The following is a 25,002-nucleotide window of genomic DNA, read 5'->3' on the forward strand; positions in this document are numbered from 1 at the left end:
AATTGATTTGAATGAATAATTGAGAAGACATTTCAGTTCTGAAGGCTCCTTTTGTCCCAAGCAAAGTGAAAGGTGGTGGGATAAAAATTGTAACAGGAACGCTATAAAAAATGTCAAGCCGTGAATATTTGTGCCCCCCTCCCATTTTGAGAACGGTGAGTCCTGGACATCGACTGGCTTTTTTTCTGTCTTCCTGGGGGTCTGCTCAGGTAGTGTGGCAAATTTGAACAGGTTCCCTCATTCCTGGCCCAAGTTACAGGGGGGGAACAAATCCTCACGGGTGCCCCGTGAGGATATGTTCCCCCCCCTTATTTTGAGAACGGTGAGTCCTAGACTCCAGCTGTTTTTTTTCTGTCTTCCTGGGGGTCTGCTCAGGTAGTGTGGCAAATTTGAACAGGTTCCCTCATTCCTGGCCCAAGTTACAGGGGGGGAACAAATCCTCACGGGTGCCCCGTGAGGATATGTTCCCCCCCCTTATTTTGAGAACGGTGAGTCCTAGACTCCAGCTGTTTTTTTTCTGTCTTCCTGGGGGTCTGCTCAGGTAGTGTGGCAAATTTGAACAGGTTCCCTCATTCCTGGCCCAAGTTACAGGGGGGGAACAAATCCTCACGGGGCACCCGTGAGGATTTGTTCCCCCCCCTTATTTTGAGAACGGTGAGTCCTAGACTCCAGCTGTTTTTTTTCTGCCTTCCTGGGGGTCTGCTCAGGTAGTGTGGCAAATTTGAACAGGTTCCCTCATTCCTGGCCCAAGTTACAGGGGGGGAACAAATCCTCACGGGTGCCCCGTGAGGATATGTTCCCCCCCCTTATTTTGAGAACGGTGAGTCCTAGACTCCAGCTGTTTTTTTTCTGTCTTCCTGGGGGTCTGCTCAGGTAGTGTGGCAAATTTGAACAGGTTCCCTCATTCCTGGCCCAAGTTACAGGGGGGGAACAAATCCTCACGGGGCACCCGTGAGGATTTGTTCCCCCCCCTTATTTTGAGAACGGTGAGTCCTAGACTCCAGCTGTTTTTTTTCTGCCTTCCTGGGGGTCTGCTCAGGTAGTGTGGCAAATTTGAACAGGTTCCCTCATTCCTGGCCCAAGTTACAGGGGGGGAACAAATCCTCACGGGTGCCCCGTGAGGATATGTTCCCCCCCCTTATTTTGAGAACGGTGAGTCCTAGACTCCAGCTGATTTTTTTCTGTCTTCCTGGGGGTCTGCTCAGGTAGTGTGGCAAATTTGAACAGGTTCCCTAATTCCTGGCCCAAGTTACAGGGGGGGAACAAATCCTCACGGGTGCCCCGTGAGGATATGTTCCCCCCCCTTATTTTGAGAACGGTGAGTCCTAGACTCCAGCTGATTTTTTTCTGTCTTCCTGGGGGTCTGCTCAGGAAGTGTGGCAAATTTGAACAGGTTCCCTCATTCCTGGCCCAAGTTACAGGGGGGGAACAAATCCTCACGGGTGCCCCGTGAGGATATGTTCCCCCCCCTTATTTTGAGAACGGTGAGTCCTAGACTCCAGCTGATTTTTTTCTGTCTTCCTGGGGGTCTGCTCAGGTAGTGTGGCAAATTTGAACAGGTTCCCTCATTCCTGGCCCAAGTTACAGGGGGGGAACATATCCTCAGCTGTTTTTTTTCTGATGATTTGTGCAGTGATACTATTATTAATGCACTTTATCAACGTCTTTGGCCTTATTTGGGTCAAACAACTTTGACAACTTCAATAATTTCAATAAAATGTGTAAAGAACAAAATTAATGCCAATTGAGTTATGCCAGTTATAATCTCTTAATAACGTTGTTGGGCCACTAATTGGCCCGACAACAATATTAAGATATTCAACGTCTTAACTTCATTGATAATTTTGCAAGATATAATTCAATAAACAGTACTAATACAGACAGACCTTGAGTCTGTAGCCCAAGTTACAGGGAGGGAAACATATCCTCACGGGTGCCCTGTGAGAATATGTTCCCCCCCATTTAAAACGGTGTAAATGTAAATAAATGATTTGTGCACTGATAACTTTACAATATTGGATGTTAAATAAATAAATAAACAAATAGATAATAATGTTTTTTAATAAAGTTTAAAGTCATTATTTTTGATGTATGTTATATGATAACGAAACAAAGTTGTTTGACCAAAATAAGGCCAAAGACATTGATAAAGTGCATTAATAACAGTATCACTGCACAAATCATCAGAAAAAAACAGTTGGAGTCTCGGACTCACCGTTCTCAAAATGAGTGGGGGCGGGGACATATCCTCACCGGGCACCCGTGAGGATATGTTCCCCCCCTGTAACTTGGGCCAGGAATGAGGGAACCTGTTCAGATTTGCCACACTACCTGAGCAGACCCCCAGGAAGACAGAAAAAAATCAGCTGGAGTCTAGGACTCACCGTTCTCAAAATAAGGGGGGGGAACATATCCTCACGGGGCACCCGTGAGGATTTGTTCCCCCCCTGTAACTTGGGCCAGGAATGAGGGAACCTGTTCAAATTTGCCACACTTCCTGAGCAGACCCCCAGGAAGACAGAAAAAAATCAGCTGGAGTCTAGGACTCACCGTTCTCAAAATAAGGGGGGGGAACATATCCTCACGGGGCACCCGTGAGGATTTGTTCCCCCCCTGTAACTTGGGCCAGGAATGAGGGAACCTGTTCAAATTTGCCACACTTCCTGAGCAGACCCCCAGGAAGACAGAAAAAAATCAGCTGGAGTCTAGGACTCACCGTTCTCAAAATAAGGGGGGGGAACATATCCTCACGGGGCACCCGTGAGGATTTGTTCCCCCCCTGTAACTTGGGCCAGGAATGAGGGAACCTGTTCAAATTTGCCACACTACCTGAGCAGACCCCCAGGAAGGCAGAAAAAAAACAGCTGGAGTCTAGGACTCACCGTTCTCAAAATAAGGGGGGGGAACAAATCCTCACGGGTGCCCCGTGAGGATTTGTTCCCCCCCTGTAACTTGGGCCAGGAATGAGGGAACCTGTTCAAATTTGCCACACTACCTGAGCAGACCCCCAGGAAGACAGAAAAAAAACAGCTGGAGTCTAGGACTCACCGTTCTCAAAATAAGGGGGGGGAACATATCCTCACGGGGCACCCGTGAGGATTTGTTCCCCCCCTGTAACTTGGGCCAGGAATGAGGGAACCTGTTCAAATTTGCCACACTACCTGAGCAGACCCCCAGGAAGGCAGAAAAAAAACAGCTGGAGTCTAGGACTCACCGTTCTCAAAATAAGGGGGGGGAACAAATCCTCACGGGTGCCCCGTGAGGATTTGTTCCCCCCCTGTAACTTGGGCCAGGAATGAGGGAACCTGTTCAAATTTGCCACACTACCTGAGCAGACCCCCAGGAAGACAGAAAAAAAACAGCTGGAGTCTAGGACTCACCGTTCTCAAAATAAGGGGGGGGAACATATCCTCACGGGGCACCCGTGAGGATTTGTTCCCCCCCTGTAACTTGGGCCAGGAATGAGGGAACCTGTTCAAATTTGCCACACTACCTGAGCAGACCCCCAGGAAGGCAGAAAAAAAACAGCTGGAGTCTAGGACTCACCGTTCTCAAAATAAGGGGGGGGAACAAATCCTCACGGGTGCCCCGTGAGGATTTGTTCCCCCCCTGTAACTTGGGCCAGGAATGAGGGAACCTGTTCAAATTTGCCACACTACCTGAGCAGACCCCCAGGAAGACAGAAAAAAAACAGCTGGAGTCTAGGACTCACCGTTCTCAAAATAAGGGGGGGGAACATATCCTCACGGGGCACCCGTGAGGATTTGTTCCCCCCCTGTAACTTGGGCCAGGAATGAGGGAACCTGTTCAAATTTGCCACACTACCTGAGCAGACCCCCAGGAAGACAGAAAAAAAGCCAGTCGATGTCCAGGACTCACCGTTCTCAAAATGGGAGGGGGGCACAAATATTCACGGCTTGACATTTTTTATAGCGTTCCTGTTACAATTTTTATCCCACCACCTTTCACTTTGCTTGGGACAAAAGGAGCCTTCAGAACTGAAATGTCTTCTCAATTATTCATTCAAATCAATTCACTCAAATCATTGTCGTTATGAAAGATTTGATCACAATCTTGGCTTTTTCTTAAACTAACACGTTTGACATTGCTAGAGTGTCAGCTTTTAATTATATTGCGCTGTCATTTTAAAGCAAATTAATAAATGCAACAATATTAATTTGCTTTGAAAATACCTGAGTAATAAAATGGATGGATGAATGATGATTACAATTAAGAATAAAGTCTCCTTTGTAATATATACTCCTTGTAGCATGTAACGGTACCCAAAAGGAGGAGTTTCTTTGCATCGAGGTTTATGCAAAGAGCTCACGTAATTATATCCTTGCTTTTTGGTGAAGTGAGTGAGTGTTCCGTCTTTACGACTGGTCTTTGAATGCACCCCGCTTCAATGGCAGAACGCGGATGAATTTAAAGACATCAAATGACAATAATCCCTTATAAAAATTAAAATTGACTGACGCAAACGTGAGTTCTTCATGTTTTTATTGAAAACAACATAGTGCTGACGCCGTACGACGCCGTACGGCATCGGTTTTTCGCTTTCCAAACAAGCTGTGCGCGCTCCCGCGGCAGGGGGAACAAAATCTCACGGGGGAACCAAATCGAGCACAACACCGGCAAGGGGCCTCTGCGAGGAAACGCGCAGTGGCAGCCGGCGGGGCCAAAGGGAACATTTGTCTTTCCAGGGGAAGCTGCTTTTTTTGCTCCCTGTTGCAAGCAAGAAATTGCAAATCAAAACTGGCCAAATAAAGGTGAAATAATTGATAACAAGGGACGCCTGTATACTGAACACTCGGGGGATGCAAACGTTAATGGCAATTTCCGTTACTGGTTGTGTCACCGGAATGGGATAGACGGATTTAAAAAAAAAAAAGAAAAAGAAAGCAACATTATTTGCCATTTTAGGACCAATGTGGTGAAATTCCATCAAAACAACAACTTGATAGTTGTTTGGATACCTTTCCGAATCCTTTTTGTAACGTTTTTGTCTTCCAACAGTTTGAAAAGCCAAATGTTTGGATGTTTTGCTTTCCTTTTGTGGTTCAGCAGCCGCAGGAAGTAACTTGCAGGCGGGACTTCCGTTTGAGCGCTTTCTTTGCGTTGCTGTCTTTTATTTTGTGAGGCGGCGACGGAAGCGCGGCTTTCTTTTTAAGCACGCTCAACTTGACGTACGTCTTGTCACCTGACTTCCGGTCGGGAAGAGGAGAGGAAAAGTTGTGACACCCCCACGCACCCAACCCCTCTGTCTCCAGTACGGACGTAGAAGTTGTTTCGAGGTCCGAGGACGAGGAAACGGAATCTAATAGCCCGCGCTCGATGGGAATATCGCTCTTTTCGACACGGGAAAGTCCCTTCGTGTCCGTCGGAGTGACGCAAGGGAGCGGACTCGCCGCCGCTCGAAACTGCTCGGGAACCAACGCCGTGACGCCGTGACGACGACGACGACGACGACGACTACGACGAGGAGGGCGAGAACCATGACCACTACTTTGGGCCGCTAAGGGCCGGCCAGCCGGCCGGCGGGACGTTGCTCGGAAAGAGTTGGCTTGCTCGTGTGTCTCTTGTGGGATCTCTCTTGAAGTTTTGAGCGCTTTGCTCGGAGTTTACGGAATGCGCAGCGGTGGTCAGTCAGTCAGTCCCGAACCACTGGGCCGGGCCGGGCCGGCTCGACTCAATGCTCCCTTTCCTGCTATTCTTCTCCGCACTCCTCTGCGCTTCCTGCTTGTGCTGGCCCACTCTACTTAATGGCTAAAAATACTTAAAAACAGAGCTGAGGGTCCGGTGGGGAAGCCCGGATGAGCCTTTGTCAGCTTCTCGTCGTTGGAATGCTTCTTCAGTCGCAGCGTTTGACTTGACTTCCTTCATGGCTGCAAAGGCAGTTGTTCAAATCCAGCCCGAAAGCCTTAAAGGAACTTTGCCAGCTTCTTGTCTTTCGCCGCCAATGGCGCTTTTGGACTCTAGCGAATGGCTAAAAGGTCTGGACAACAGAGTCCAGTCAGGAAGCCTCCCTCGCTGACCCGTAGTCAGCACCTGGACTATTTTGGCCTGGTGAGATTGATTTGTGCGTGTCACGGCACGACGTTAAACTCCAATCCATTTGACCCGCAAGTCAGAAAAGCCGGACAGGCGCTTTTCGTCTCTGCGAGGTTCGGATGGCGGCGGCGAGCCGCTCGGTGCCCTCCGCGATGCTCTCGTGACGTTTGATTGAGCTCGAACCACCTGTTGACAAAGCGCACGGCGCATGACTCCAGAGCCAGTTGGCAAGGACCCGAATTCCCACCGCCCCGACCTGCCGGTCACCCCGACACCAAGATGCCACCCGCCTTTGTTTCCCCTCCAGTGGAATCAGCCCCGCCGCCGTTCCTTCCTTGCGAACGTTCCACTCATCCCCGATGACCCAGCGGGACGGAAGGGCAAGAGAGGAGCGAGGCGCCGTCCGCTACGCCTTTGGACGTGATTTTCAAAGCCTCGGTCGGGGTCCCGTCGGGTCAAAGCGAGCGTCGGAGGCTCCATGGAGCCGCTGAAGAACATATTCAGCCGAGGCCCGCTGTCCGCCTGGAAGAACTCTGAGCAATCGCAGAAAGGCAGCTTCAGCAACCCCGTGTGGACGGCTTTGTTTGACTACGAGGCGGCCTGCAAAGACGAGCTCACCCTACGGAAGGGCGACCTGGTGGAAGTCCTCTCCTTGGACGCTGAGATCTCCGGCGATGAGGGTTGGTGGGCGGGCAAGGTTAACAACAAGGTGGGCATCTTCCCCTCCAACTATGGCTCCTTCAAGCCCGGGGCGTACGGGAAGCTCCCGGGCGGCGGCGGCGGCGCCACCGCCGTGGCGGCGGGCGAGCTGGGCCCCGCCGTGGCGGCGGGTGCCTCGGAACCCGCCGTGGTGAATTTCCGCGAACTCAGCCTCCAGGAGGTGATCGGAGTGGGCGGCTTTGGCAAGGTGTACCGCGGCACGTGGCGGGGCGCGCTGGTGGCGGTGAAGGCGGCGCGCCAGGACCCCGACGAGGACATCAGCGTGACGGCGCAGAACGTCCGGCAGGAGGCCCGACTCTTTGCCATGCTCACCCACCCCAACATCATCGCCCTCAAAGGCGTTTGTCTGCAGGAGCCCAACCTCTGCCTCATTATGGAGTACGCCTCGGGCGGGCCTCTGAGCCGGGCTCTGGCCGGCCGCCGCATCCCGCCTCACGTCCTGGTGGACTGGGCCGTGCAGATCGCCCGCGGGATGCTCTACCTCCACAGCCAGGCCATCGTCCCCGTCATCCACCGGGACCTCAAGTCCAACAACAGTAAGTAGGCCAGCCCGTAGGCCGGCCCGTAGGCCAACACAATCCCTCTCTGTGCTGGGTGCCTGCCAGATCCTATCACCTGCATGCTTTTGATTTCCTATTTTTTCTCCTCTGGTTGCGGGCCTGCCACGACACGTCTGTCGGGCCAGATCCCGGAGCAGGTCGTCGCGCGAGAAGCGCTATCGAACCAAAGCCAAGAGAATAGACAGCGGCGAGCGTGCCCAAACAGCCAGAAAAAAGCGTCCGGTCGTTCCCATCCGGCCGTCTTTCGTCTCTTTGCGCCCTTTGAGACCTGAGCTTGACAGTCACGTGGCTTCTCGCCATCCAAAGTCCCATCCGGGTCGTGCTCGGGCATCTCGTGTCTTCCCCGAGCGAAAGGATCCGATCTTATTTTAAGCTGGACTTTGCTTAAATTGCAGGTTTCTTTCCACCGCCCGCCGCTTTCCAAATGACATGTTATTTGCCTGAAAAAGGAGACTCGGGAAATGGACCAAAAGTACGTCCTCCTCCAGGAGGTGAGACAAGCGACGGCCGCCGTGCCGTGGCCGCCCCTGGCTTGGCTTTTTTAAAAAGGTGGCGGAGGCGCGCCTGCCTGTGCCGACTCGGCGCGTTTCTGAGCACAAGACGAGAAGTCGAGTCAGATACCGCGTTGCGAAACCTTCTTTGAAGCCCCAAATAGCTCATTGCTAAAAAAAAGAAGCCACGCTAAGCACTCAGTGACCCCCTTTTTTTTTTTTCTTTTTTTGTCAGTTGGATGCTGGCCATCAACGCGCCTTGTTTTGGGCTGGGGGGGGTGTTCTTTTCGACTTGTTCCGCGATTGGACAGGCATGAGCCTTGCCTCCGCCCGCATGTTTTCGTTCAGCAGTTGCAAACATCCCCCGCATGTGCATGTGCATGTGCATGTGCATGTGCATGTGCATGTGCATGTGCATGTGCGTGCGTGCGTGCGTTAACGTTGAAGCGTGCCGACTTCCAGAGCTGCGACCGAGCCTCACTCTTTCCCTAGTAATTTTGGATTGTTAAAAAAAAGTGTTTCTCTGACACACATGATGTGTAGCAAAATATTCATTTGTAATTTGACCTAGCGTGACTTTTATATTGCTAATTGATCATGAGCAGGAAAAAAATAGGAGCCTTTTGTTTGCGGGCCTCATCTTTGACTTCCTCCTACTGATCTTCCTTGCTCGCTTCCTTCCTTCCTTCCTTGCTTGCTTGCTTGCTTCCGTGGCGCTTCCTTTTTTATGTGAGCAACTGAGGAGGAGCTGGTGCCAGCGTGCCAGCGGCCTTCTGCTTCTTCAGATGTGGCAAAGGAGGGACTTTCCGCTCTTTGCAGTCTTGCATTTGCCCAGCGAGGGGGAGTCTCCAGCAAAGCTTATGTTTGGGCTCACGGGCTCGTTAATAAGTAACCGAGCATTTGGAAGGCAACCTCGCCCCAGCCCGAATCATTAATAGGAGCCTTCCTCACCATATCATATCCTTCAATATATTGTAGTGCCAGCGGCAAGGAATGACACTCACCCATGCTGTTACGGTGGCTGTCGGGTACTCGTGCCATCGCTTGAAAGGCTCCATCCATCCAAATGTAATGAAATGAAATGAAATGAAATTGGATGGTTGGTGCGGCGCTCGGGAATCACGGCAACGTCTATAGACTTTGGCGCCGGCGGGCAAAGGTTGCCGGCCCGTCCGTCCGTCCGTCCGAGCGAGCGAGCCTCTGTCAGCCCGTGGACAAAGCTGCCGTTCTTCCCGGGGAGAGCCCCGCCCCCACCCTGCCGGAATGCGCCACTCGCCTACGGGGGGTTAAATGCACGTCATTGCCTTTGGCCATGATGTCAAGTGCCGAGTACTCCGTGCGGTCCGGGGTGACCTTGTGCAAAAACCATTTGACCCAGTTCCTGCCTTTCCAGCTCCTTGGAACATCAATGTAGTGTAAATGAGTTTCAGGCAAAAAAATAATAATAATTGTCCTTCAAAAGTATTGGGACAGAGTACCTTTTGTCTGAGAAGAGACGTTACAAAATGTGGCGGGCGGGCGGGCGGCCAAAGCCTTACTCTCTTTATTTGTTTATTGATTTGATTATTTTTGGGGTGGCTTGCGATGCCTCTTTGGGTTGCGTTTTGTCTCCGCTGACTGTCCTGGCTGGTCCGCTTGCCCCTCTTGAACATGATGATTGCCACAGACATTTCTTAGAATTCATTTTGCCATTCTACATCACGACCTTTTGTTTGGGCAAACGTGTGGGACTGACTCAGGTGCCGTGCCGTGCCGTGCCGTGCCGTGCCGTGATGGCCTCAAGCTGGGAAGAGGCTCCTCTCAGTCTCGGCGACAACTAACGACGCAACGTGGACGGGCGAAAGGTTTTGAGGCGGAGAGAAGACGCCATACGGATTGGGGCGGCGCCCTGCCGGCTTTGCGCTCCACTTCCTCCATTGCGGCGGCGGCGGCGATGACGCCACACTTCCCTTCTTCATGATCACGCTCTTATGCAATTGGGAGAATGTCATCCCCAGGGCCTGCGGAAATCTGCCTCGGTCAAACGCAAAGCCACGTGTGGCTTCCTCACTTTTCATTTTTGACGAAGCGTCCATCCGTACTCTGTCACGCTCGCAATGTCCATTTTGAATGGACCGAAAGGGTTCAGCCTGTCCATCCAGTGCACGATCGATTGTTCTTGACGAGCAATTAGCTGATCTTCGCGGTCCTAGCTACGCACGGGCGGGGGCGGAGCCTGAGCGTCCTCGTGCGCTCGTTCGTTGCTGACATCTGCTTTCTCCGCAGTCCTTCTGGCTCAGCCCATCGAGAACGAACGCATGGAGGCGCTGACGCTCAAGATCACCGACTTTGGCCTTGCCAGGGAGTGGCACAAGACCACCAAGATGAGCACGGCGGGCACCTACGCCTGGATGGCCCCCGAGGTCATCAAGTCCTCCACCTTCTCCAAGGGCAGCGACGTCTGGAGGTGGGATTTTTCTGCAGCCTCCATCCGCTGCTTTAGCGAACAGCGCGTTGCGCTTGCCGCCGCCGCCGCCGCCGCCTCGCAAGTTGTTGTTAAAGCGCAAAATAAGAAGGGGGGGGGGGGGGGGGGGGATTTGGGCCTGGAGTTGAGTTCCACCTCCCGCGTGCTGGGACAAAAGCTAATTGACGGTGTGCGAGATCCAAGTTTTGATGGCTGCAATTGGATCCAGTTGCCATGAAAAACCAAAGTAGCAACGTTAGCAATTGAACCCGGCGGCTCAATGTCATATCTCCTCTTCCGCAATGGAACGCGGCATTTCTCCTCTTCCGCAAATGCACAACGATGAGTCGTCCCATACGAGCGCTGGCCGGCCGCAGAGGAGTGAGCCGCGCCTGCCGTTGCGCGTGTGGTTGCTTGCGCAGTTACGGCGTCCTGCTGTGGGAGCTGCTGACGGGAGAGGCGCCCTACAAAGGCATCGACGGGCTGGCGGTGGCCTACGGCGTGGCCGTCAACAAGCTGACGCTGCCCATCCCTTCCACCTGCCCCCAACCCTTCGCGCAGCTCATGGCAGGTACGCAACGTCGCGTTGGCGCCACCCCCCCAGCTCCAGCAGATTGGATTTTTGTCCCGCAGAATGCTGGGACCAGGACCCCCACCGCAGGCCCAACTTTGGCTCCATCCTGGCTCAGCTGACGGCGCTGGAGCAGCAGGTGAAGGAGGAGATGCCGCAGGACTCCTTCCACTCTCTGCAAGAGGACTGGAAGCTGGAGATCCAGGACATGTTTGACGAGCTGCGCGCCAAGGAAAAGGTAGGCCGGACTTGGCGTGCAAATGAACCACTTGGGTCCTGACTGTTTTTCCTCACCCCCGTTTTTCAGGAGCTGCGCTGTCGCGAGGAGGAGCTGAAGCGGGCGGCGCTGGAGCAGAAGTCCCACGAGGAGTTCCTGCGCCAGCGCGAGCAGCAGCTGGCCCAGTGGGAACAGGACGTGTTTGAGCGCGAGCTCAGCCTCCTCATCCTGCACCTCAACCAGAACCAGAACCAGGAGAAGCCCAACGTCAAGAAGCGCAAGGGCACCTTCAAGAAGCACAAGCTCAAGAGCAAGAACGGCGAAAAGATCAGCATGCCCCAAGGTAGCTAGCTTCTCGCATTTCCACCATTGTGCGCAAGTGGACTCACGGCTGGACCCGTCTTTTCAGATTTCATCCACAAGATCACGGTGCAGGCATCTCCCGGCCTGGAGAAGAGACGCAACTCGCCCGATTTGGGCTCGGCCTCCTCGCCTTCCTTCGGCCCGCGTTTCCGCGCCATCCAGCGTGAGTGGATTGGACTTGTGTCCTTCCTTCCCCGAGCGTGTGTGTGCGTGCCCCCCCCCCTTTCCACTTCCCGTCGCCCTCACGCCACCAATGACCCTCACCAGTCGCTCTTGCGCTTCCTCAGAGCGCCGTTGAGTCGTATTTGTTGTGACGCTCTCGTCTGCCTGTAGTCAGTCCCGGCGACAGCGGTGGCGGCAGCAGCGGAGGCAGGGCATTTGGTCTGAGCCCGGCGTGGCCCCTGGAGGTCCCGTCCCCTAAGCAGGCCAACGGAGAGCTCAAGTCCCAGAGCCCCAAAAGTCCCAAGAGCCCCAAAGTCCTGCGCCTGAGCCCTCAGGAGAGCAGGTACGTCGCCCGAGTTACCGCGGCGACAGCAGCGGCTTTTGCTCAGGCCTTGCCGTTTGCTCTCACAGTTTGTCCATGAGAGCCAAGCTGCTGGTGTCCCAGCGCGACCACAATGGAGAAGACGCCGACGACTTTGAGGAGTACACAGCCCCGCCGAGCCCGCCTCACGACGGTAACCGAGCCTCGCTTGCTTTAATTTTGTAAAGGTTCTTCAACCGTGATCATTTCACTTACATGTTTGGACATGATTTGCTCAGACAACAACGGCAGGTCCGTTCTTTTTCCTTTGTTGTGCGCATGCAGCACCAAGTACAGCCAGCTCACATCTAAAGCCAAAGAGACACGTTTGAAATATCCAAAGCTATCACAGAAGACCAAATGAAAAGACTAATGTTTTTGGCAGGCTCCTGGCTGAAGCCCGACACCTGGCGGCTTCAGCAAGGCGATTCGGGCGGCGAAGAAGGAGGCTCTTCTCTCAAGAGCGGCCGCCGCGCTCTGCTGGCCAGCGGCGCTCTCCTGGCTTCTGTGGGCTTAGGTCGATGCCTGGACGTCTCCCCGAAAGTGCCTCCTCGAACTCAGCCCCCATCCCTGGAGGAGTGCACCGCCAAGCCGCCCCGCTTCGTGGACGACCTCATCACTTTCGCCGCCGCCGTCGAGCCCGTTTCCCGGCCGCTTTTGGATCCGACCGAGCCCCCGGGGGAACCCGAGCCGGGGGAACCCGAGCCGGGGGAACCCGAGCCCGGCTTCCCCGAGGTCGCTTCGGACCGTGCGGGCGACAGGAGGAGGAGGAGGTCCAGTCCGGGCCTGCGAAGCTCCCGGCTCGGTGCGTAAAAGAAAAAAAAAAAGAAAAAATTCAAATGCGCCGGCACATTTATGGCCGCTTGAAAGCGACTCGTTTGCGTTCTTTGCAGTTCTGGACTTGCCCCTGTGCCGAGACACGCCGGACGCCGAAGAACAGCCGGCCGCCGCTGCGGCCGGCTCACTGGGCCTGGACGCTGCCCTTTGGAGCCCCAAATCCTGCTGCCGCCTGGAGGTCAGTGTCATCCCCCGCCCTCGCCCCTCCCCCATCCGGCCCCGCATCGACGCGTGGAGCTTCGTCTCGGCAGGCGCCGGCCGTAACTGGAGCCGCCCGGACGGCGTCCCGGCGGGGTTCCGCCCCTCCCCGACTAACCCCTTCGGCAACTGCGACCCCTTCCCTTCGCCCGCCTGCGATCCCTTCGCTCTCAGGGCCGACCCGCCGGGAGCCTGGGACAAAGCGTCGCCCTTTGACCCCTTCCCGCCGGGCGCCTGGGACAAAGCGTCGCCCTTTGACCCCTTCTCGCCGCCTTTCCCCACCTCGCGTTCGGCGCCGTGCTCCGCCAGCGGCTCGCCCACGCTGCCGTCGTTCCGCGCGGCGCCGCTCGACCCGCCCGACTCGTCGCTCGCGGACTTGGGCTGGGCGGCGTGCGGGGGGAAGACCCCAGACGCAACCAAAGAGAGAGTCCGCCCCCGAAGGACTCTGGGGCTCAAACCCTTCAAGTCGCCGACGCAACTCCGAGACGACCGCTTCTGAAGTCCACAAAAACCCGCTCTGGCCTTCCGAGGACCTTTTTGCCCGGTTTGCCCCCCTGAAAGTCCAGGTCTCGTTTTGATGTTTCCTTTTTTGCTTTTGAGCCCTTTGAACTTCAGGAGGGCCTTTTTTTTTTTTTTTTTTTTTTTTTTCCCCAACTTGATCTGGCGCTCTGGACCAGAAGCATTCGGAGGCCCCCTTCAAAGAATTAAACCCTGTTCTTTGCAGCCCAATTAGACGGTTCTGAGTCATGTTTTGTTTGCCGAATATGAAATCTTAAACAGGCCACTTGACTGAAAATGACATTTGTCCCGACTGGTCCCGGCTGAAGCTGAACTGCCAAGGGTCTTGACGGCAAATATCATTTTCAGCCACTGGTGAGTGGTAGTAAAATGCCTGCTCCCCATCCCCATGGATTGAAAACGGGTCCACTTCGCTGCTTGACTGGTATCCCACTAAGACAATATTGAGCCGAGTGGCGTCTTTAGAGCGAGCGCAGGGGGCCGGCCGGGCACAATGTGAGTATTCTGGTCCAGAACATTTGACTTCTCCTATCAGGCTCAGAACCAAAGTGAGTGAGTGTTTTATTTGAAAATGTGCCGTGCCTAAGGCTTCCTTGTCATTCCCGTGGACGCCTTCCTTGGCACGGCCGGCGGGGGGGGATGGCTCTGGCAAAGAAGGCAACGTCCCGGCGGGCCGCAGATGAGGGACTCTTGAACGAACATTTTGCGATTCCCGCTTTGTGTGCGGAGCGCCTGCTTTTGCCGCATTCAGGGACCGCCTGATTTGCGCACCCCCGCGAGCCGCGCATTCCGCCCGCCCGGACATAACGTACGTCTTGCTCGCATTCCAGCACAACGGCGGCGATTCCAAACGCCAAAGAGTGCCACTGTGACAACACGGGGCATTATTTGCCCCCATTCCGACCCGCTTCCGTGCCAAGCGCGAGTCCAAATTCCCGGCTGGCCTGTGGGTCACGTGACCGGCGGGTCCCGAGCGACCGATGCGTTTGTGAATATCCGGCAGCCGCCCAAACGATGGACTTTAGCGCGGACGGGCACATTTGCGTGTCTGCGTATGGGGGGGGGGGGGGGGGGGGCTTATTTCCAAATGGCTTCGGCGGTCGGTCACACACTGGATGAAAATGTTGGGACATCAGGAGCATGAAAACAAAGTTCCACTGGACTATTTGAACATGTTTGTACGGGTGCTTTGCATCTTCACCATGACAATCTCTCCAATCATGAATAGGATGTTTTTTCTTTGCCTTTTGTATTTTTCAACTTGATTTGCGACTCTTACTGTTCTGCTACTGTGTACCTCGATGGAGCGTTTTCAGCGTCTCTGCTTGTGTGCCGTCGGGATACGTGAAAGGCTTTGTGACAGCTTCTGTCAAAAACAAAACAAAAATCGAATTGGATTGGATTGGATTGTCCTTATCTCTTGTTTAGCCTTTGGTTGTGTGTTGTTTGCAGGATCATGTAAATGATTGTTTTTATTGTCCTTTTTTATTTTTCTTGCCCTCCATCTTTGCATTTCGGCCTCAGAGAACTTGAGAAATGTGGCCTGCGCCGGGCATCTTATTGTCTTGTGTCAGGAGGGCTCTTTCTCGACCCACTGTGTGAGCGAACGTGTTCTTTTTATTTCTTGACAATTGAGATGGGATGGATTTGAACCTATGGGAAAAAAAAAAGACAACCAAATAAATGTAACTTTTGAACAGTTGAGTATTAGCTTTGATTTAAATAGATGACAGTGAGAGAGGCGCATTGAATCAAAAGAGAGTAAGGGGGAGGGGGCAACTGCAATGAATCAGCTTTGGCAAAAGGGTGAGAACCCTAACCTAAGGAAGAAGTGTATTCTCTCAGTTGTCCATCCACGGCTCCCTCTTAGCTACCTACCCCCTTGTGCACAGCGACGGTCGGGATGCTGGGCTCGCATGCATGGCATGGAAGCCTCCGTGCATTGCTAAATTGTCTTGACTATCATTCGCGCTTTTGTTTTTTTTTTTTGCTTCTTCGGTGACTGGTCTGGCCTGAGCACGAAAATTAAAATGACAAAACTCACTCACTCACTCACGCACTCATTCACGCACACGCGCGCGCGCACACACACACACACACACACACACACACACAGAATAGGCGCTGGAGGCTACGGGATGCTTTTGCACTACTAGCCTACTTTCCTCAAAGACGGGTGGGTCACTTGTGTATTCCGTGAAAGCATCCAGCGGCAGCCACGGTGAAAGCTTTATTATATTCCAAGCGACACACACGCGCTTGAATACACTCCGATGCTGTGCGTGCGTGCGTGCGTGCGTGCGTTGAATGAAAAGTCGCCAACACGGACGGACGGACGGACGGACGGACCTCCTTTATTTCTCCGCTCAATCTGTGTGGCACGCGCGGCACGAGATGGACGAGCGGCCGGCGTGCTCATGGACGGGGCGCAAAGTGTGCAAGGAGACTAAATTGAGACTGCGCGTGCTTTTCCTGGATGACAGCGAACGCACCTTCGAGGTGGAGGTGAGTTCGTTCCACTGGCGTTATTTGATTTGTCAAAGTACGTGTGACAAGCGCCACTTGACACTGAGTATCCATCCATCCATCCATCCATCCATCCATCCATCCATCCATCCATCCATCCATCCATCCATCCATCCATCCATCCATCCATCCATCCATCCATCCATCCATCCATCCATCCATCCATCCATCCATCCATCCATCCATCCATCCATCCATCCATCCATCCATCCCTCCCTCCATGCGGGAAGGAACGTGTTGAAAGTGTCGCTTCCATTTGCTAGGCAAACATTTTGGGCTGCCACTTCTTCAACAAAGTGTGTGCTCACCTGACGCTGTTGGAGAAGGAATACTTCGGACTGGAGTACCGTCACCAGGGCGGCAACTACGTGAGTCGGTCTCATCAGGCGCATGCGCGCACGCCTGATGGCTTTGGGCTCATTCGGGCTTCTTTGGCAGGTTTGGCTGGAGCTGCTCAAGCCGCTCGCAAAGCAGATTAAAGGTAAGTGTTTATGGATTCGCAACAAATGGTGTCCATTCTTTATTTATCTATTTATCAAAGCCATTTGGGAGAGTGTCATCCAAAGCAAAACAAGTGGGATTGATTGATTTTTTTTTTTTTTGAAGACACCCCCGATCTGCTCTTCAGGTTCATGGTTAAGTTCTTCACTCCGGACCCCAGCCAACTACAAAGGGGCCTCACTCGGTACGGCGCCGTTTCTCATCTCATCTCATCTCATCTCATCTCATCTCATCTCATCGCATCGCATCGCATCGCATCGCATCTCATCTCATCTGATCGCATGGCAGGGATACGTTCTGTCACAGATGCCGTTATGTTGTGCGCCTACAGGTACCTTTTCGCCCTGCAGGTCAAGCAGGACCTGACCAACGGCAGTCTGACCTGCAATGACAACAGCGCCGCCCTGCTGGTCTCCCACATACTGCAGTGTAAGGACCAAACAAACATGGGATTGATTCATTGTCGTACACTCCTAGTTTTACCAGCCGACAGTGTCTCCTCGCAGCAGAACTCGGGGACTACGATGAGGAGCTGGACTGTCAGCACCTACAGATGAAGCGCTACGTCCCCAACCAGGAGTACCTGGAGCACAAGATCCTCGGCTTCCACAAGAAACTCCGGTACAATGAATCCCACCCAGTCTGCCTTCCCATTGAAAATCTTGATAGTTGCCTATGGATGCCACAAGATGGCAGCAAAGCACAATTTTTGATCCCAAACAACTCCCCGGCCCATTCATTTGGTTGGGGGCACCAAGATGGCCCCAAATAGCAGCATGGTACTCCTCCTATTTATTTTTTATGATTGGTTGTTGTTTTTTTGGTTTTGTTTCGGCCCCGGCAGAGGCTTGTCCCCGGCCGAGTCGGACGTCCACCTGCTGGAGTTGGCCAGGAAGCTGGACATGTACGGCATCCGGCCGCAGTCGGCCAGCGACGGCGAGGGCGCGCGCATCAATCTGGCCGTCACGCACTCGGGCGTGCTGGTCTTCCAGGTAGCCGCCGGCGGGCGAGCGGGGGCTTCCGACGAGCCTCTGTAGCAGACGCCGACTTTGCACGCCTTTGCTCAGGGAAACGCCAGGATCAACGCTTTCAGCTGGGCCAAGATTCGCAAGCTGAGCTTCAAGCGCAAACATTTCCTCATCAAGCTGCATGCCACTCTTGGGGTCAGAGTCCAAGGCTTTTCTTTGTTTGCATTGACTTTGGGGGGCTCACGTTAAGCTGGCCGCTGCGCTGTGCTCTGCTCTGCTGCGCTGCGCTCTGCTGCCCCGCCCCGCCCCGCCCATGCAGCCGTCCCGCAAGGACACGCTGGAGTTCTGCATGGCCACTCGGGACGTGTGCAAGGCCTTCTGGAAAAGGTGCGTGGAATACCACGCCTTCTTCCGGCTGGCCGAGGAGCCCGGGGAAGCACCCAGGAGCGCGCTGCTGTCCACCAAAGGCTCTGGCTTCCGATACAGGTGACCACGACTTTCTTCGCACGTTTTCTTCTTTGCATTCTCCGAGGAGGCTGACTTTTGCTTTTGGAACGTGGACAGCGGGCGCACACAGAAGCAGCTGCTTGAATGTTTGGGATCCAGCCAGAAGAAGCCTCAGCGATCGGCCAGGTGGGTTCCATGAAATCCCGAGGTGGCGCCAACGTAACAAGCCACTGAGCGATTGGCTAAGGGAGCGTCATGGGAGCCAATCAGAGCCAGTGTTTTTACACACGTGCCGACGCACATTCGTCAGCAGTCACACAAACAGGGAAGGGGAGGGGGGGGAGGGGAGGGGAGGGGCGCTCGGAAATAGTCAGCCGGGGAGTAAACTCCGTGTCAAACCGCCACTGCTTGCGACTAGTCCGGATGTTGCAAAACAGGTTTTAAAGTAGGACTTCAAATTCAGTTAACATTTTCTAATGAGTGCTTTAAATTAGGTTTAGCCTTTCAAATGAGACCATTAGACTTAACGATTCAAAGTAGGGTTGTTGGAAAAGTTCATTTACTACACAAATTAGTTCCAAGTTCAGTTCACACATTTTAAAATGAACTTGTTCACTTCCTAATTGAAATTAGGGTTATGGCTCTAAAGATGAAAAGCCAATCAAAAAACGTTGCTCTATCAATCTCAAATTGCGTATGGTAAGACTTTTAAAAAAAAAATGTTGTAAAAACAATGACCGTGTTTTGAATTGGATTACAGTTTCCAATTGGGGTTTCAAACTAGGTTGGGGTTCAGGGATTAGGGTTTCATTTCAAATCCGACATTGTAAAAAAAACAACCGCAAAACATACAGTTCCAAGTTGGTTTTACCTACCTTCAAGTTGAGCTTGAAGAAAAGGGTTGTGCTCTTGTTTTGAAATGCACAAAAGACAAACTCAGAGACGTTTGCTCCATTTGGCCGACTTGAAATGCTTTCAAATTTTGGGTTCAGCCAACAGGAGGTTTTTTTTTTTTCCAACTCGAGCTATTCTTCCACGCAGCACTCGCCGCCGGGCAGAATCCGACTCCCGCCAGTGCCGATCTTCCCCCGATCTCCTGGCCGCCTCCCAACAGGTGTGCACGAAACCTAAACCCGATCCATTTCCATTCCATTCGCTCTTTTCATGGCTTTGCGCCGTTGTCGCCCAGCAGTACGAGGACGCCTTTGCCCGGCCCGCTCGCTCCTCAGAGCTCAACCGGCCCTACGCCGCCGCCCCCCCGAGGTGTCGGAGCCTGGCCCGGGTCACGCCCCTCCGGCCGCAGCAGGCGGACGAGCGAGCGCGAATATCGGCCGCCGTCGGACGCCGCCGGCCCGTCCCGCAGGTGGCGCAGCAGCTGGTTCTACTCTACCCCCACACTCCCGCCTACCAGTACCACCCGGTGCTCCCCACGTTCCCCCAGCCCTATTTCTCCTCCGACTGCGCCGTCTCGCTGGAGTGCTTGCCGCAGCCGAGGAGGCGGGACGGCCGACGGCGGCCGTCTTTGTACCCGCCGGTCGGCACGGAGGCGGGACATTACAGCGACGACTGCAACTTCCTCCCGGGGCTGCCTCGCCGACGGCAAGCGGACGGCGAGTTTCGCCTGCCATCGTGCGAATTGCGTCCCCTGGGCTACTATCCCCACTTGACGCGACCAAGCAGGCCCACGTACCTGCCGCTCAACGCCGCCTCCCCTCTGCCTCGAGGCCCCGCGCGGAGCCGCAGTGATTCCGAGCCCCGAGTTGGGCGGCCGTGCTACGGAAGGCCCGGCGGCGGCGGCGGCGGCGGAGCCGCCCGGATGAGCTTCTCTTCCGGCAGCCTCCAGCTGGACGAGGAGGACGAGACAAAAGAGGAGAGGAAAGGCGCCGCCGAGGTCACGCTCTAGCCCAGACTCGAGTGGAATAAACCCGGACAAACAACGTTTGGAATGCATCTTAAATATTTATTCATAAAACTCTACGTCCCGCTAAAGACGAACATTTTTTTGGTTGCTGGTTCCCTCTGAGTAAACATCCCTTATGATATATTGCAATAAGATAGCCAAGTTGCAGATTGTCTTTGGTGAGTAAAACTGGAGAAGCGCGCCGCTCCCACCGACCCCAGGCAGGGAGGGAGGGAGGGAGGGAGGGAGGGAGGGAGGGATGGAGGGATGGAGGGAAAGGGAGGGAGGCGCTGACGGCTTCTTACGGAGCACAACAAAACATCAGAACCAGAAGAATCATTTTGGCATGTCATCTTTGTCAAGTGCTGCCCAGCAAATATCTACAAAAGCTAAAGCGGCGCTGCCGGATGACAACCAGCGCAAAAGACCACCAGCAGTGGTGAAGGTGCAGAGACGTTGCACAGCAGATCTCCAAATTGCAAGCTTGGGTGGCGGTGGCGGCGGCGCTTTGACACGCATCGCCGCGTCCTCTTTCCGCCTGTCCTCAGTTGCCGTTGAACCTGAGGACAGCGGGACCACACCAAGATGAAAGCGGACCAAAGGGCAAACTTTTGCACAACGTCACAAGCGCAGTTCTATTTCACAGCCACTAGGTGGTACTGCTACACACTCTCGTATCTTAGGCGACTTTGTTTTACTGGGAGCTAGCTCGGTGAGGAGAGGACAATCTCGTCCTGGTGTCAGACACGATGAAGATGGGGCTTTGAACCCCCCCGCCCCGCCCCGCCCCGCCCCACCCCCATCACCATCCAGACAAGAAAATGGCCTACCTGGCAATGATGTGCGTCACCATCTGGTCCGCGATGCCCGGGCAGGTGTCCTCGGCCGATCGGACGTTACGTTCCAGCTCCTCGATGGCCGACGGCTTTTCCTTGTGCCGCTGCTTCAACTGCAGAAAGGAGAGCGCACAGCGCGCCGGCACCGTGTCGTGAGCGACGACGGGTGGGCGCAGCCACGAGCGGACCCACCTCCGAGAAGACGGGCGAGATGACGGCGGCGAGACCGGAGGGCCGTTGGTCCGTCTTGCGCTTGCGCACCGTGGTGAAGCTCCATTTGGGGGGCTCTCCGTCCTTCCCGTCGCCGGACTCGCTGAACGCAGCCAGGCCAGGCCAGGCCAGGCCAGGCCAGGCCAGGCCAGGCGAGGCCGGTCAAACCAGGGAGGCGGCTGGAAGCTTTCGGCTAGGCTGCGCAACTTACCCGTCGTCCGAGTCGTCAGGGCTGCTGTCGCTGTGGCCCTGCTCCCGCCACCTTCGGTACCTGTCGATCAACTCGCTGAGGTAGGACGTCTTCTTGCAGTGTTTGATGATGAACTTGTGCTTGAGCAGCTCCTTGGCGGTGGGACGCTGAACGAGGAGACAACGCCGTGAGCCCGGCCGGCGCGGCTCGCCGCCGTCCAATTGAGATATCAGACCAACGCAATTGTTTTTTTCCCAGGAAGGCCAAGTCAAACGTCGAGGCGAGAAAGTCAACAATAAAACAATAATAAAACATACTAAAACAATAAGAACAAAGCGGCGCCTTACGAAGCCAGGGTCCTTGTTGAGGCAGGCCTCGGTGAACTCCTTGAAGCTCTTGGAGAAGTCGCCCGTCAGCGTCGGCGGCGGCGACTTGGGGATGAGGAAGAGCACCCTCATTGGGTGCATTTCCGAATTGGGCGGCTCCCCCTTGGCCAGCTCGATGGCGGTGATGCCCAGCGACCAAATGTCCACCTGGCGCCACGAGTCGGAGCAGTCAGGGCCCGGGCGCCGAGTCGGAGCCCGGGCGCCGAGTCGGAGCCCGGGCGAGCGACGACGCGTGTGGCAATAATCTGACCTTGAAGTCGTACGGAGACTGCTGGATGACCTCCGGTGCCATCCAGAAGGGCGTTCCCACAAAGGTGTCCCGCTTGATTTGCGTATCCGTCAGCTGACCGGCCACCCCGAAGTCGGCCAGCTTCACCTGGCCGTGCTCCGACAAAAGGACGTTGGCGGCTAGAAGGGCGGGGGGGGACAGCTCCACATTACAATCCATCCATCCATCCATCCATCCAACCCATCCATCCATCCATCCATCCATCCATCCATCCATCCATCCATCCATCCATCCATCCATCCATCCATCCATCCCTGTTGTTGGGCTGCGACAGCCCACCTTTGATGTCTCTGTGGATTTTATTCTCCGAGTGAAGGTAGTCCAGCCCCTTCAGGATCTCCTTCAGCATGGTGGCGATCTGCGACTCATCGAAGGGACCCGCGTGGAGCTGCGTTTCAAAGATGACATTTTTTTTGTCCATTTCACATTCCAAAATGCAAACTTTTGGAAGCCATTAGTTTGCGCTCCCAAGCCATTTCCTCGGACGGAAGGAAGGAGGCTCACCAAGTCGAGCGCAGAGCCTCCGCCCAGGTACTCCATGATGATCCACAGTTTGCTGCCCTGAAAGACAGGCGGCGGGGCGTCAGCGGGGCGTCAGCGGGGCGTCAGCGGGGCGTCAGCGGGGCGTCAGCGGGGCGTCAGCGGGCCGAGCGAGCGCCGCCGCCGAGTCTTCCGTCTCACTTTGAGGTAGGAGCCGTAGTACTTGGTGATGTAAGGGCTGTCGCACTGGCTCAGCACGGTGATCTCCTGCTGGATGTCCTCGATTTCATCCTCGGCCTCCTCCAGGTCGATGATCTTGATGGCCACCACGCTGAGCGAGCGGTTGTCGATGCCTTTGAACACCTGGCGGGCGGAGAGACGCGGCAAAGCGCTTGGAGCTCGACGACATCCGAATGAAGCGAGGAACAAATCGATTCTTTCTCATCGGCTTCAAACGCGGCCGATGGCTTTTGCAAAGGAACGCAATTCAAAGTGATTTGAAAACCATTGCGCCGATTCATTCGCAAATAAAATGTTCAAAACGTGAAAGAATTCCATCATTTGACGTAACAAACAAATGGCTTGTTTTGGAACGCAAGGCGTCAAATTTAGATGGAAATTGGAATGGCCCATTGAGCGCCCATTGAGGAGAACAAAAAACGCGCCTTAGAGGAACCGGACTTTCCGAACGCATCTCCGAAATGAATATTCGTCAACAGGCAGCCAAGAAGCTCACCTCTCCAAAGGATCCTTTGCCAATGCGCTCCAGCTTGGTGAACAACGCCTCCGGATCGATCTGAGAACTCTAAGGGAGAAAAGGAAACACATCACAACGCAGCCGTCGATCTGAACGCCAGTGGTCTCCTCCTCCAATTTGAGCCATTTTCCCTTGAGCGCGTTGAAGGAAAAGACGGGCGCATGCATGTGTTCCTTCCTCCCTCACGCCGCGCGCACGACGGCTGTCTAATCATTTTTCAGTCGTCACCAATCATGAGCGTTGCAAGCATCCATTCGGACACGCAACTACTGCTAGGCAGGTTGGATCCCGGCTCGTACGGGCAGAAGAAGGCACGCTAAACCTTCGACGGACCGCAAAGAAGCCCGAGCGATCATTCCCGCGCCTCCGAAAACAAAACAACGAGCACACCCAGGCAGGCGGGCGGGCGGGTAGCCAGGCAGGTAGCAGGCAGGCAGCCATGCAGGCAGGCACTGCCAGGCAGGCAGGCAGGCAGGCAGGCAGGCAGGCAGGCAGGCAGGCAGCCACGCAGGCAGGCAGGCAGGCAGGCAGCCACGCAGGCAGGCAGGCAGGCAGGCAGGCAGGCAGGCAGGCAGGCAGGCAGGCAGGCAGGCAGGCAGGCAGGCAGGCAGGCAGGCAGGCAGGCAGGCAGGCAGGCAGGCAGGCAGGCAGGCAGGCAGGCAGGCAGGCAGGCAGGCAGGCAGGCAGGCAGGCAGGCAGGCAGGCAGGCAGGCAGGCAGGCAGGCAGGCAGGCAGGCAGGCAGGCAGGCAGGCAGGCAGGCAGGCAGGCAGGCAGGCAGGCAGGCAGGCAGGCAGGCAGGCAGGCAGGCAGGCAGGCAGGCAGCCACGCAGGCAGGCAGCCACGCAGGCAGGCAGCCACGCAGGCAGCCACGCAGGCAGGCAGGCAGGCAGGCAGGCAGCCACGCAGGCAGGCAGGCAGGCAGGCAGGCAGGCAGCCACGCAGGCAGGCAGGCAGGCAGGCAGGCAGGCAGGCAGGTTACACAGGTCGGCACGCCTGGCTGGCCGGGCGGGCGGGCAGGCAGGAGCCTCCCAACAGACAGACGGACAGACAGCCAGACGTAGCCAGCCAGCCAATGACAACTAGAAATACGAGTCATTAAACTATTAAGTGCAATCATTGAAGACGACTGAAAAATGAATGATATGTACGCTCGTTTGTGTGAAAGTGCAAAACGATAGCACATTCTAAGACATCTGTTAACATATTGCGATCATTCACAGTGCAACTTGTTGCATCTGTCAACCAACATCCAATGGCCACGCAAATAGCCGCCGCAAAGAGGCAGCACCGCACCGCACCGCACCGCAACGCAACGCACCGCAACGCAACGCGGCGTGTTTTGTTGCTCGACGTGCGGAAGTCGTTCGACTCTCGAGTATGGCAAGTCCCATTTCAAAAGTGGCTCTCGCGCAGTGCCACCTCGCCTCGCCTCGCCTCGCCTCGCCTCGCTTCTTGATCAACTGGTTCAGTTGGCTTTTGAAAGGCCGGTCCACCTCCGCGCTTACTTACCTGCATGCCAGGAACCTCCATGGTGACTTTTGTTGAAGCGAGAGAACGCCGCCTTTCTTTCCTCCCTCCCTCCTTCCCTCTCTCTGTCTCTGTCTCGCTCTCTCGCTGTGCTCCTGGTCACTTTTGCCCTTGAACGCTTTCTCGGGAGCTCGACGCGGGGCAAAACAAAAACTCCCGCAACGTCCAGCCGATGGAAAAAGTGCCAGCACAGGCCGAGCGACCGACCGACCGACCGACCGGCCGACTGAGAAAGTCGAGGGAGGGCGAGCGAGCGAGCGAGCGAGGGAGCGAACTGTGTGTGAGTCGAGAGAAAGTTCAGCAAACTACCCAGGACAGACGCTTGTTGCTCCGTGGGCGGGCTGGCGGGCTGGCGGGCGGAAGAAGGAGGTGTCAACAACAAAAAGCAGCAGTTTTACGACCTTGGAATATTAAGAGTTCAAAACAAATTTGCTCGCTCTCGAGGCGCCTCTGCACGGTGGCCTACAAAAACGTTCATTTGTATTTTA

At 55.0% G+C, this 25,002-nt stretch overlaps 4 protein-coding genes across 8 annotated transcripts in view; 2 read left to right on the top strand and 2 right to left on the bottom strand.

Moving 5' to 3' along the window:
* The window catches only part of c1h11orf68 (chromosome 1 C11orf68 homolog), a 37,061-nt gene that overhangs the window by 6,134 nt on the left and 5,925 nt on the right, over nucleotides 1–25,002 (bottom strand). The window lies entirely within an intron of this gene.
* LOC148403073 (mitogen-activated protein kinase kinase kinase 11) lies at nucleotides 5,196–15,195 on the top strand. The gene is made up of 10 exons (XM_088378276.1): nucleotides 5,196–7,310; nucleotides 10,091–10,271; nucleotides 10,691–10,839; nucleotides 10,902–11,077; nucleotides 11,147–11,399; nucleotides 11,466–11,582; nucleotides 11,753–11,924; nucleotides 11,993–12,096; nucleotides 12,328–12,747; nucleotides 12,836–15,195. The coding sequence occupies exons 1-10, from the start codon at nucleotides 6,533–6,535 to the stop codon at nucleotides 13,474–13,476; spliced, it is 2,991 nt and encodes a 996-aa protein (XP_088234402.1). The 5' UTR covers nucleotides 5,196–6,532; the 3' UTR covers nucleotides 13,477–15,195.
* LOC148403074 (FERM domain-containing protein 7-like) lies at nucleotides 15,839–19,927 on the top strand. Of its 4 annotated transcripts, XM_088377437.1 has the most exons (12): nucleotides 15,840–16,001; nucleotides 16,286–16,390; nucleotides 16,461–16,503; nucleotides 16,629–16,707; nucleotides 16,855–16,952; nucleotides 17,030–17,144; nucleotides 17,368–17,515; nucleotides 17,591–17,686; nucleotides 17,811–17,977; nucleotides 18,056–18,124; nucleotides 18,980–19,052; nucleotides 19,128–19,927. In XM_088377437.1, exons 1-12 carry the CDS (start codon nucleotides 15,891–15,893, stop codon nucleotides 19,839–19,841), a joined length of 1,818 nt encoding a protein of 605 aa, XP_088233563.1. In that variant the 5' UTR covers nucleotides 15,840–15,890; the 3' UTR covers nucleotides 19,842–19,927. The 4 variants fall into 4 exon arrangements, with proteins under 4 accessions (XP_088233411.1, XP_088233563.1, XP_088233481.1 ...); XM_088377285.1 differs by having other exon boundaries at nucleotides 15,839–16,001; nucleotides 16,629–16,952; XM_088377355.1 differs by having other exon boundaries at nucleotides 15,841–16,001; nucleotides 16,629–16,952; nucleotides 19,131–19,927.
* LOC148403075 (serine/threonine-protein kinase 26-like) lies at nucleotides 19,878–24,817 on the bottom strand. Its single transcript, XM_088379527.1, has 11 exons — nucleotides 24,497–24,817; nucleotides 22,966–23,034; nucleotides 22,431–22,592; nucleotides 22,254–22,310; nucleotides 22,029–22,137; nucleotides 21,711–21,868; nucleotides 21,422–21,607; nucleotides 21,096–21,241; nucleotides 20,867–20,987; nucleotides 20,669–20,787; nucleotides 19,878–20,398 (listed from the first exon to the last, which is right to left on the bottom strand). Exons 1-11 carry the CDS (start codon nucleotides 24,515–24,517, stop codon nucleotides 20,383–20,385), a joined length of 1,164 nt encoding a protein of 387 aa, XP_088235653.1. The 5' UTR covers nucleotides 24,518–24,817; the 3' UTR covers nucleotides 19,878–20,382.

Source organism: Syngnathus floridae, chromosome 1, assembly GCF_059516105.1.
Source record: "Syngnathus floridae isolate MCC-2025c chromosome 1, RoL_Sflo_1.0, whole genome shotgun sequence".
NCBI lineage: Eukaryota > Metazoa > Chordata > Actinopteri > Syngnathiformes > Syngnathidae > Syngnathus > Syngnathus floridae.

What these genes read in the sequence shown, in the direction of transcription:
- LOC148403075 (XM_088379527.1), bottom strand. Translation starts at nt 24,517, where the DNA reads ATGGAGGTTCCTGGCATGCAG. An exon ending in AATCCACAGAGACATCAAAG is followed by an intron (nt 21,869 to 22,028) that starts GTGGGCTGTCGC and finishes CCGCCCTTCTAG; the next exon opens with CCGCCAACGTCCTTTTGTCG. An exon ending in TCTCGCCCGTCTTCTCGGAG is followed by an intron (nt 20,788 to 20,866) that starts GTGGGTCCGCTC and finishes TCCTTTCTGCAG; the next exon opens with TTGAAGCAGCGGCACAAGGA.
- LOC148403073 (XM_088378276.1), top strand. Translation starts at nt 6,533, where the DNA reads ATGGAGCCGCTGAAGAACATATTCAGCCGAGGCCCGCTGTCCGCCTGG. An exon ending in GGACCTCAAGTCCAACAACA is followed by an intron (nt 7,311 to 10,090) that starts GTAAGTAGGCCA and finishes CTTTCTCCGCAG; the next exon opens with TCCTTCTGGCTCAGCCCATC. An exon ending in GCCGAGCCCGCCTCACGACG is followed by an intron (nt 12,097 to 12,327) that starts GTAACCGAGCCT and finishes TGTTTTTGGCAG; the next exon opens with GCTCCTGGCTGAAGCCCGAC.
- LOC148403074 (XM_088377285.1), top strand. Translation starts at nt 15,891, where the DNA reads ATGGACGAGCGGCCGGCGTGCTCATGGACGGGGCGCAAAGTGTGCAAG. An exon ending in AACGCACCTTCGAGGTGGAG is followed by an intron (nt 16,002 to 16,285) that starts GTGAGTTCGTTC and finishes TCCATTTGCTAG; the next exon opens with GCAAACATTTTGGGCTGCCA. An exon ending in GGTCTCCCACATACTGCAGT is followed by an intron (nt 16,953 to 17,029) that starts GTAAGGACCAAA and finishes GTCTCCTCGCAG; the next exon opens with CAGAACTCGGGGACTACGAT.